This window comes from Semicossyphus pulcher, unplaced genomic scaffold (assembly GCF_022749685.1).
Source record: "Semicossyphus pulcher isolate SPU_LCO1_2020_fin unplaced genomic scaffold, fSemPul1.0.p SCAF_10, whole genome shotgun sequence".
Lineage (NCBI taxonomy): Eukaryota > Metazoa > Chordata > Actinopteri > Labriformes > Labridae > Semicossyphus > Semicossyphus pulcher.
This window is the reverse complement of record NW_027211604.1, coordinates 12464397-12476356: the sequence shown is the minus strand read 5'-3', so window position 1 is coordinate 12476356 and position 11960 is coordinate 12464397. Positions and strand designations below refer to the sequence as shown.

Below are 11960 nucleotides of genomic sequence, written 5' to 3'. Positions count from 1 at the left end.
GTTTGTGTGTGTGTGTGTGTGTGTGTGTGTGTGTGTTAGAGAGAGGGAGAGACTGGCCGTGTGAGCAGATTTGTTTATTGTTTGTCTGGCATCTCCTTTATGTTTTGGATGAACCACAGTAATTGCAGAGAGGGAAGTTTCGGTTGGATGGGCCTGAGAGGACTTGAGAGGGGCTGTGTGAGGGAGAAAAAAGAGAGAGTTAGAGGGGCCATGGGGTGAGGGAGCAGGGAGAGAGCCCTATTTTGTCTCTTCAGTCCAGTTTGGACCAGTTCGCCTTTTCCAGTGAACAGCAGAAACTCTGTGATGGATGCTCCTCTGTTATTAGAGGCTGTAATGTGATGTAAGATCTTTGTCCCAGCAGCAGAGTGATGTAATGATCCCAGCACCAGCAGGACAGTTAATAATTCTCCATCTGCTGCTTAGTTTCTACCTTTCATCGGTGGAGGAGGAATTAATGAAAGAGTTGTGAAGCAAACAGAGCACATGTAAAAATCACATGCTCACTTTTACTTCGCTTAGGTTCAAAGTTAAGAGCTTTTATCTTGTGATCATATAAACTGAACTTTCCTGTCCTTCAGTTACATCACTGATATCCGAACAATAAAACCTCCCCCTTCTTCTCTCACCCTTGTCTTCACAGATAAGTGATCGGCGATCGTCCTCCAGACCATCAGTCAGGGAGACTCTCTCTGCACTTCCAGCTTTCTTTCCTCCTCCCTCTACTCTCTACATTTCTCTCCTCTAGTTCTGCTTTCATTTCTCTTGACCATGCCTCCGACCCTGGCCACAGCGTTTGCCCGGCGCTGGTGGATGGCAGTGACCGCCATCATAGAGAACCTGCTCTTCTCTGCCGTGCTGCTGGGATGGGGGTCGCTCCTCATCATGCTCAAATCAGAGGGCTTCTACTCGTACCTCTGCAACGAGGAAGGTGAGTCCCAACTGTTGCATTTATTACACTTCCAGTCACACTATTGTACTTCCCAAACCTAAAGTTCCTTTGACAGTGAATCAAATATCATATACAGAACTTGCATGCTTTGCAATCTATAGCGATCGTTTTATTCTTTCTCCCTGCAAGGTTTAATTGAAATTCCGTAACACTGCAGCCATGCCTCTTTCACTAGGAAGAATAAGTGTTTTCTGTGAGGGGGTTATAAGCTTTTTTTATGGACTTGGGAGATAAAACCAGAGCGGTTAAATTAAAGAGACAGCGGGGTCAAAGGTCGGCAAAGTTGTCCAAAGTTTAAAAGCGAAAAGGCAGTAGTGCCTCCGAGTAAACTGAAGACATGACAGCAGACGTATCAGGACGGGATCAGCCTAGTCCAACTTTGACAAGTCAGACAGGTATTGTGTTATAAGTATAAAATGAGGGTGAGGGTATGCACTGAGGAATGAGGGAGGAATCAGTCCAGACGTATCCTTTGGACCTCAGGTAACGCTGTGTCCCGACTGCTGGGAGCCCTGCTAATCTTACAGACACTAAATTATTGGTTTGATTCAGCTTTTCTCTCTCACAAGTCTCACAAGAGATTGATTTTATATGACTGGTGACTTGTAGGAGGATCATTTTCCACTGTCTGGGCTCTGACACTATTAAGCTTAATTAGCAAGTAATTCAACAACATGGTCTTCTTTATCATCAAGTAGCGTAAAATTCAGCATTACTCAAGGTCGATTCTCGTCCCAAACAAGCCCACAGAAGCAGACTCATCGCTAATGCAACAATCAAGCATCCACTTCTATAGGTGACTTCCTGGATGGCTGCCACACACCGTCTTATCTTTGTCCCGATGACATAAGAGGGGGTGGACGGCAGCACCAGCTCAGCTGTTTCCACGCACGTGACCGAGGGTCAGAGATATCCACGGCAGGCTTTTATTACTGTAATATGGAAGTGTAAAGTCCACAGATAAAGCACACACTGATAGTAAAGTGATGAATGGTAGAATTCAGACGGCTGGTTGTGCTGACAGTAAAAAAACAAGATGGCGGATAGAAGAGGATAATGATGATGCAGAGGACATCAGTGCACATGCAGCAGAGATAGAAGAGGGTGGGTTTGAAGTTAGTTTTATAGGGAGGTTCTTGTAGGAATTATATTAATCATAATTATGGCACACGTAACTTAATTAGCTTAATGTCCACAAATGTACATTTCAAGTTGAATAGTTACATCCTTAAATCTTTGCCTAAAAATGTATGTTATTTTGAAAGGAAAATAAGGAGCTCTCGGAAAATTAAGGGTTGTATAATTATGCTAGTCTGCTTGCTAAATCTTTACAATCCCTTTAAGGTATTTTTATATTGTTCATAATAAATGCTTTCAATGCACAGAGAGTCCCATTTCTACAAAAGCAAATGCTGCATCCCACACCCTATCAGATCCTCCTGCAACTCTTCCCACAATCTGCACGTGCTGACACCAACCAGCTGCTCCCATCGGCTTTGCCCTGAAACGTATGATCTGGTTTCCTGAGGGAGACACTTTGTTATAAAGCACGTCACTGTATTTCACACAGGGATGCCATAGACATACTTTCCTCTCGTGACTACAAACGTGTAAGGCGGCTGACACCGCAGAGGTGTGAGGGAACGAAAGCCAGGACACATTAGCACGTGCTGTACATGAGCTATAAGTTCCCTGTTCCCTTTCACGTCTGCTGGACTTGTGCGCTTGTTAAGTGCATTTCATTAGACGTTCTTATAAAAATGTGAGGTTTATTGCCAGTGTCTGTCAGTCTCTGCCATTCAAACGTATATAACCCCAACAGAACAGTTTCTTTTGATGCTCTGTTGCTTACACTGACACGATGTCACGTTTCTACTTCTGTATTTTTTCTCACACCTAACTCTGCACGTGTTCACTTCACAAGTGTTCACTATGTGTCGATGTATCAGGATCATGTGAATAAGCAGAACTGCCATCTAGAAATTTCATCTGTATGACGAGAAGCCGCAGGTCCTTATACGCCAAACGTTTGAACTCAGCCTTACACAGTCATGTTATTCACACGTTGTGCCAACCTGAACCATCTAGTTTTCCACTGTATATCTAACAAGTCTTTGTATCCACTCTCCTCACGTTCTTCAGGTAACAGCACCAGTTTCAACCTGTCCCAACCCCTGGAATCCCCGCCCACAGATGAGTACACTGAGTACTACGAAAGCGAGGGTGGCGTGGTCGGTCTGGGGGACGGCGTGGAGATGAGGCCCCTGGTCCCCATGGACGGGCCCCTTAGGATGAACGGCTGGCTGATTTGTAAAGAGCAGGATGAGATGCTGAACCTGGCGTTCACTGTGGGCTCCTTCCTGCTGTCAGCCATCACGCTGCCGCTGGGGATCGTCATGGATAAATACGGGCCTCGCAAGCTGCGACTGCTGGGCAGGTAGGCAAAGAAGAGACACTGTGATCCAGAATCACTAAGATGTTTTACAAACATACAGATAGGTAGCAACTTTGATGTTTTTATCTCCTTTCAGCACTTGTTTTGGGTTCTCCTGTCTCCTCATTGCATATGGAGCCTACAAACCAAATGGTAAGTCCACCTTAGGAGAACTTTCTATGAGTGCACCAAATCTGATAAAATAGAAGTAGTTTTGGTTGTTGACTGACTAATGAACACTTTGGTCTTTTCCAGAACTCTCCGTCCTCATCTTCATCGCCCTGACTTTCAACGGCTTTGGCGGCATGTGCATGACTTTCACTTCCCTCACAGTAAGTTGGTGCCTTGTAATCCTCCTTCTGCAAAGTCATTGCATCTTCTGCACAACGTTTGTCCACATGCATAGTTTGTTTTATCTTTGTCCCACTGTTGCTGCTCTCTTATTATAGTTCCTGGCGCCCTGCCCGCTCACCCTCACCCCCCTTTTTTTTGTCTGGGACTTTTTCTTTTGTACTGGGCTTTTTTTGGGGCTTCTTACTTTGCACTCTGTGTTCCTGCACACAACTGAAAGAGAGAGGGAGTAACAGGTCATTATCACTTTCCCCTGCAGCTATTATTATGCTTTAGCAAGACCGTTGTGGCAACTGGTGGGCTATTGAGCTGCTTATCTCCCTGTCGTTGAAACAAACACTTCCCCTTTAAGGCCGTGCAGAACCACAGATACACAGGGACAGAAAAACAACTGATGCTCTCTAAGTTTCCCAGAGTTCATAGGGTCAACCCATCACCATTCCTTTCCATTCTTTCCCTGTTGTCCTTCATCCTCCTGCTCCCTCCTCTTCTGCATCCATCAGTCCAGCCTGGAGTCCTGAGCCGTGCCATGGTGATGCTGCTCACTAGAGAGGGGCTCTACAACTGTAAATCACCCAATAAAATGCCCCTTTTCTATACCGCCACAGGCTCTTATTATGAAATACTATATCTCCTATACGGTGTTTACTGCATACCCTTTATACCCACTTTAACACGACGTCCCTCGCACTGATATACTATACTTAAAGCCTGGTTAATCATTAGACTCTATGCGGCTCCTTGAGTCCTTAATTATGACTCCACCTCAGACCTACAGGCGGTCATTCTCAGCTGAGGCCTGTTGGGTAATATCACAGCAGCCACCACTGGCGACAAGCCAATGTCAGCTGTCAGGTCACCTTTTGTCCTTCAGGTTGGTCCGGCAGCTGCTAATTTATCTGTTTTGTTCCAGTTTATATTGGGACAGACTTCCAAGTACGCCTGGTGATATTGCCTACTGTAACTTGGCTGCTTTGGTGTGCAGTGTGTTTCAATTTAGTAGCGAAACACACCAACACATGGCGTACCTCTTCCTCAGCTTCCCCACTCTTATGTAATTAAATTTTCTTGTTGTTGTTCAGTCTCTTGAAAGCAGAACAGCTTGTGAATGCCTTTGTATTCAGATGTTTTGCCACCCACTGTCCCCTTTTTTTTGTTTTTTCCCCCAACTCTTTGTTCTCCTTCCCCAAACAGGAGAAAAGAAAAACGTCCCCTCACCTCATTCACCCTCTCTCGTGGTTCCAGCTGTAGCGACCGCGTCTGTGTCTGGTGTCGGACATCTGTGTGTGTTATGTTGCTTTAACTCCTGCTCTGTGTCACTTTGTTGTCCTCTCTGATGTTCTTTCTGTGGAGTCATGTCTGCTTGCTAATTGGTTCCTACAGTCCCCTCTGACCTCGGTGTCAGGAGGCGACATCCTCACAGTGTCCCCAATCTGTCCCCTGCCTCCAGCCTAGAGCAGCTACGTTGTCTCGGCTGCAGATGGTCTAAGAAAATGGAATGTTATTTCACGTGCAAATGCAGCAAAATAAGTGATAACTTTTCCCTCTCTTTTTGTTTTAGCTTCCTAACATGTTCGGGGACCTTCGATCCACCTTCATCGCCCTGATGATCGGCTCGTACGCCTCCTCTGCTGTCACCTTCCCTGGTGTCAAGGTAACAGACACCGAATCGACCCGCACACAAGCAAACAAACATGCTTTACGTAAACAACACACCTGCCCCTAAAAATTTGCCTCCATAAGTTTTTAACACACTGTGCAACAAGCATTCACAATCAGCATCATCCAGCCATGTCACTGTGTTGACCTAATCACTTAAAAAAATATTATAAACAAGCATGCATCCTAAGTAGAAGTATCCACACTCTTGCTGGTCCAGGTTTTTGGTGTATTTACGTGTTGTGTTTCGATGCCCACAGGTGATCTATGACTTGGGCATTCCTTTCATCACTATTCTGGTGGTGTGGGCTTCCTGTGCTGGAATCGTCTTCCTGAACTGCTTCTTCAACTGGCCCCTGGAGCCGTTCCCGGGACCCGACGACATGGACTACACGTGAGTACCGCAGAGACTCAGATAACACTGACGGTAAAAGTCCCACATGAACTTGCTTGGAGGAATGAAGTATCAGCAGTGGGTTTTTTGTTCCAAAGTATGTGGGTGGATGTGAGTAATGGTGCTAGGTCAAAGTCTATCTGCTGACACCTGAACTCATCCCTGTGGTAAATCCTTGGCGATTATAATCACGGTTGACTCGCTTGATCAGCAAAAAACGTTTCCTTAAGACTGATTCATACAAGGATGTCTCCTGGTTGTCACAATTCCTTATTTATGATATATTTTTAAACAATGCATCCTTCTCTCTCGTCTTCTCCTTCATCAGTGTGAAGATCAAGTTCAGCTGGCTGGGCTTCGACCATAAAATCACAGGAAAGCAGTTCTACCAGCAAGTGACCACAGTGGGCCGCCGTCTCAGCGTGGGCAACAGCCTGAAGCAGAAGGAGCTCGCTACCAAGGACGGACACAAGCTCTGCCTGTCCACCATGGACCTGGAGATGGAGTGCAAGCCACAGAAAGAGTGTAAGAGATCAGAATCAAAAACCTTGGATGCAATTTTTTTTGTCCTTCTGCTGCATGTTATTCACCCCTTTCTTTGTTTCCGTTTCTCCTCTGCAGCCCAGTCGTTCTTTAAAACCATCAGCAGCCCGATCTTCATGCTCAGTCTGGTCACCATGTCCATCACCCAGCTGCGTCTCTTGTTCTACATGGGAGCCATGAACAGCGTCCTGGAGGCGCTCACTGATGGAGACCTCAACACAGGTCAGTCTTGAATTACACAGCATGAGAGATGATGTGCTGTTTCTTATGATCAAACCTGCTCAGGAACTTTGGTTCTGGACTTACTCGGTTTTATCTGAATTTTCAGTGGAGAAAATGGAAGTTGGTAAGACTGAGATCGTATAGTAGTATCAGTAGACAACCATTTAACCTCTAGTCTGATGTAGCTTTACTCTACATCCACTCCCACTACTTTCTTTTGTCATTGCTAGTGTTATTTCATTATTTGACCTTGGCTGTAGTCAATAACCACCATGTACCATTTGCTGTACTCATTAACTCACTCTGCCCCTCAGCACCTGCTCTTACAGGCGCTCCACATGATGCACTTTCATTTATCATTACTCCCCTGGTCATAAATCCCCTCTTAATGGCCTCACATTGACTTTTGAACAGCCGTTTTTCCTCGTATCTACTGTTGTGTCAGTCACTATGCTTCTACCGCCAAGGACTAATAATTAACTGTACATTCATAGATATTAACCAGGTAGAAAAAGGTCCTGACCCCCTGTCCTTTTATCCTTCTAATCCTTCCCCTATGATATTTTCTCTCACTTTCTGTTATTCACAACTCTTATCTCTCCCTCAGTGAGTCTGTACTCCTCCATCTTTGGCGTGCTGCAGCTGCTCTGCCTGATGACCACCCCTGTGATCGGTCAGATCATGGACTGGAAGCTGAAGGACTGCGATGATGGCGAGAAGGAGGAGAAGGAGCCTTGTGACAAGTGAGTCAAGTTTGATGTGTTCTTTATAACTACTATCCTGTAATGTTTGTTTGACAGTTTGATGAAAAGACGTGAGAAATGAACCTTTGAGATGTGATAGCATTGCCTAATGATTTGACTTTCTAACCACTAGGGGAGAGCCACAGAAGAAGCGCAGAGACAAAAAGACCCAGAAGGTGACCAATGCCCTGCGAGCATTCCTCCTCACAAACATCCTTCTAGTTGGATTTGGCATCACCAGCCTGGTGCCAAATCTCCCCCTGCAGGTGAGTGCTCCACTTACACAGAGGCCTTTCAGTGCTCCAGGGTTACAACTGAATTACTAGCAAAAACATTGCCTCCTAATGGCCCATAGAAACATTTTTAATCTGCCGTGTGTGTTCAGAATGTAAAAATTACATACAGTTTATTTTGTGATCATTGCTATGACCCTAGAGCTTTTACTGTTTTGTTGTATGTCAGGAAGTTTATCATTTTTTAATCCCAACAGAATTTTAAGTAGCAGTGAGGCAGCTAGTCTGGTGCTGGGTTAAGGAGACAGCTAGCTTAGTTTAAAAAACACACTGATTTAACAACCAAGATATAATATACAAGGTATATTAGCTTAATAATAGCAGTAGAATTTTGTTACTGTGGACAGAGCTATGCTAGCTAAAACCAGAGTCTTCCAGTCTACATGCTAAACAGCTTATTTAGCTTAGCAAAGACTGCTTATTACAGATTAAACAGATCTAATGGCTCAATAAAAGAAGCTAGTAGAATTTTGTTACTGTGGACAGAGCTATGCTAGCTAAAACAAGAGTCTTCATGCTAAACAGTTTATTTAGCTTAGCAAAGATTGCTTAATACAGATTAAACAGATCTAATGGCTTAATAAAAGAAGCTAGTAGAATTTTGTTACTGTGGCTATACTAGCTAAAACCAGAGTCTTCGCGTCTTCATGCTAAACAGCTTATTTAGCTTAGCAAAGACTGCTTTTTACAGATTAAACAGATCTAATGGCTTAATAAAATAAGCTAGTAGAATTTTGTTACTGTGGACAGAACTATGCTAGCTAAAACCAGAGTCTTCAAGTCTTTATGCTAAACAGCTAATTTCGTTTAGCAAAGACTGGATACAGATTAAACAGACAGGATCTAATGGCTTAATAAAAAGGGCATGTACTATTTTGTTACCTTTGAACAGAGCTATGCTTGCTAAAACCCTTGTCTTTAAGTCTTTACGCTACACAGCTAATTTATTTTAGCAAAGACTGGATACAGATTAAACAGACAGGATATAATGGCTTAATAAAAGGGGCTTGTATTATTTAAAATAAAAATAAAACATAAAAAAATACTGATTGAATTAGCTGAATGATTATGAATATTAATTTCTTATGTTTCCTCTTCCCTCAGATTGTGTCCTTTGTCTTACACACTGTTGTGAGAGGATTCATTCACTCTGCTGTTGGGGGCCTCTATGCTGCTGTGTAAGTCTCAATGTACCTCTGAACTTACTCTCACACATTTTTACCATCATGTTTGTCGCTTCTGTGAGACTAAATTCACGACTCCTGTCTCTCCAGGTATCCGTCATCCCAGTTCGGCAGTCTCACAGGCATGCAGTCTCTGGTCAGCGCTGTGTTTGCTCTCCTGCAGCAGCCCCTGTTCTTGGCCATGATGGGACCCCTGCAGGGAGACCCCCTCTGGGTATGTATGCACACTAATACACACATATTAAAACACGCAATCACACATTAAACCTTCTTGCGTGTCTAATCCTGCTGTTTTTTTCCTCCAGGTCAATGTTGGACTGCTGGCTCTCAGTATGCTGGGCTTCCTGCTGCCTCTCTACCTGATCTGCTACAGACGGACGCTCAACAAGGAGCAGCAGCAGAAAGAGGAGGACGCCAAGATCTACATCAAAATCAACGGCACCGACATCCCTGAGGCCTACGTGTAGAGGAAAGTGAAAGAAGAGAAGTGGAAAACTCTGGATGAAGATAGTTTTTTACTGGGGAACGTTCAGTAAAAGCTACGGCGCATACAAAAGGACAATTTAAATCTGAAAATATGTAGAATTTCACGTTTAAACATGTTGATTCCCCATTGAGCACACGCAGACTGTCACACCCATTTTCCAAAATCCCACCAAGATAAACTGATGCAGCAGTCGTCACAGAAACGAGTCCATTGAGGAGGAAAGTGAAACGTGGAGGGAAAAAGGAGAACAAGAGAGAGGAAAGACTGTGAAAGGAAAGAGGCATGAGCCCTCTGTATTCCCCCCAAATCCTCTGAATTCTCTTTATATTCCCTCGGCACATAAGTGCAGCTGCCTTCCACAAAAGACTGCTTTAATATCCCCAAAATGAGCAGACGGAAACCAGCAACGCATCACAACCACCTCACAAGTGTTTTTTTTCCTTTATGTATTATGTTGTCTTTAAATCATCCTGAGTGTAAATCCCACATCATGGTGCTACCTATTTATCCACCAGCTGTATTATAGTGATAGATGGTGTGAGGTAAGTGTGGACTAAAAGGCATTAATGAGCAGCAGGGAGGAGAGAAGAGCCTTATTGCTGATGTTTCTCGGCTGAGTGGGAAAGCCTGTCATGATTAATTATGGGGCTGGATTTTTTTCCTTTTTTGCAAGGCTAACGTCTGATAACAGAATAAAACTACAGTAGCTTAAATATACTGTAGTATTGGATGCATGTCACTGTTTTTGGGGGCTGGATTCTGTTAGAAGGACATCAAACAAACTGCTGTATGTTTTGCTAAAAGCAAAATGTTTGGAGTGTGTTTAGAGTATTTATTTTACTGCTTTCTTTTTATACTTTAAGTTTACCAGGGTGCCTTTGAATAGAACTTTTTAACATATTTTCATCCGTGAATATAGTCTCCCCTTTGCAAACTTTCTTCTTTTTCATTTAGTTATACTTAATGTCCTCTCTTGAGTATACATGGCTTATGTCAGTTAGTCATTCAGTTTTTGTACCTTCTGTTTCAGCACTTTACTCCCTGTAAACTTCTTTTTTTTTTCACACTCATCAGCTCCTTTCAGCACTTCTCTCCTGATGCCTCTGTATAGAAAAAAATAGTCCCACCACATGTATTTATTTTGTTTTACACTCACATTTCCATAATGAATTTCATGATGTTTTTTAAATGATGCTGTGATGACAACTACACGTATGTCCGATTGCACACCATGAGAGCTCTATCTTGTATCACTGAAGACGATGTAGCGATGTTTTGTTGTAAAGGCATTCCTGTTTGAACATGGAAGACATTTTGGGGTTTAATAAAGATGAGTTGATCTCTTTGAATTGTCTGTTGTTCATGTTCTCCCCCATTTGCTACATTACTTCTCCCTGTTTCTGTATGTGTGTAATCGTTACCTTGTCACAGAAGCTGTGGCTAATTAACACTCACTCCTGAGTGTGATGACATTTTAAGGCAGCAGATCTCATCTGAGTACGCTTGTGCAGGCATAGCTTGGCTTTTTCAATATGCAAGAACATGTTTGTGAAGTATGAAGGATTCACTGGTCAGAAATTAAATCACTGCGGGGACAGATTTTGCAGTTTGTCTGATTTTTCTTTTCTTAAAGTAACCCTTTCTCAAACTACTAAATAAAGGTGTTATTAGTTTAGTTTTTAATTTATTAGATTGCAATTATTACTTCCTATTTATTCGGCATTTAATCAGAATTTTACAGCGTCCATTATTTATTTCTTAGGTTTAACATTTCTGTATTTATAGTTTGTGTTTTAGATAAAAGAATATCAGGTAGCATATCAGAAAAGGTTTTTTTTTTTAAAGACAAAAAACAACAGATTTGCAAATTATGGAGTTTCAGGTTGTTTTGCAACCAACAGCAGAGGGCAGTATTAGCACTGTGTTTTGAGGGGCCCTCACACAAGATGAAGAAACCAGGGTAAATTAAGGTCCTTTAGGCCTAATTGCACTGAATTATAGTAAGTATCACTAACTTTTTAATATTCAAAAACCAGGGTTGAAACATGCTGACAAATAAAAACAACAAGTTCAACCTCCAGAAATATAGACCAGCTTTCTGTACTTCATTAGGACTCAGTATTTTTAACACACGTTTCTGCATAACTCAACAGTTTTTGTATGTGACATGTGTTATCCAGAAATTGCTTACATGCTAAATGTAAATCTGCTTTAACAGCAGTGTTTAAGAACAGCGTGTCTCCTGACTCCATGTCCCCAAGGAAGCTTGTTCAGAGGTGAGATTACAGTCAGACTAATTCTGAACATTTTTACCACCAGATGCTCCAACAGACTCTCACTACATGTTTGGTTTTATCAGTTCTGTCAGCACTCGGCTCCGACACCTGATAGTTTACTGCAACAGATGGTTTTTACTCGACACCTCAGCCCCTCTCGACACCTGAGAACAGATCTGAGAACAGCATCAGGGACACAGAGGGGCTCCTGGAGCTCTGCAGGCCGGGGGCTCCTGCTCCTGTTGGCTTTCTAACCCCTGTGGTGTGTTCAGGTACACAGTTCAAAGAAGCAACATGAGACCACTGCCCTATAAAGTCACTGCAAAGGAAGTAGCCTAGTAGCCGAACAAATTGACCTTACTATATACTTTTAAATCAATAAGATACAAATAAAATAAAACGTGTTCAACTACATTATTATTATT

The 11960-nt window shown here is 42.9% G+C and overlaps 1 protein-coding gene across 1 annotated transcript; it reads left to right on the top strand.

Moving 5' to 3' along the window:
- The first annotated feature begins 768 nt into the window (after positions 1-768).
- slc43a2b (solute carrier family 43 member 2b) lies at positions 769-10572 on the top strand. Its single transcript, XM_069671015.1, has 13 exons — positions 769-928; positions 3092-3386; positions 3481-3536; positions 3639-3715; positions 5296-5388; positions 5654-5787; positions 6116-6309; positions 6403-6552; positions 7160-7295; positions 7429-7561; positions 8693-8766; positions 8863-8986; positions 9078-10572. The coding sequence occupies exons 1-13, from the start codon at positions 769-771 to the stop codon at positions 9237-9239; spliced, it is 1788 nt and encodes a 595-aa protein (XP_069527116.1). The 3' UTR covers positions 9240-10572.
- The last annotated feature ends 1388 nt before the right edge of the window (positions 10573-11960 follow it).

Coding starts and splice junctions, on each gene's coding strand:
- slc43a2b (XM_069671015.1), top strand. CDS start 769: ATGCCTCCGACCCTGGCCACAGCGTTTGCCCGGCGCTGGTGGATGGCA. Junction 3,387..3,480: donor AAGCTGCGACTGCTGGGCAG/GTAGGCAAAGAA, acceptor ATCTCCTTTCAG/CACTTGTTTTGGGTTCTCCT. Junction 5,788..6,115: donor CCCGACGACATGGACTACAC/GTGAGTACCGCA, acceptor CTCCTTCATCAG/TGTGAAGATCAAGTTCAGCT.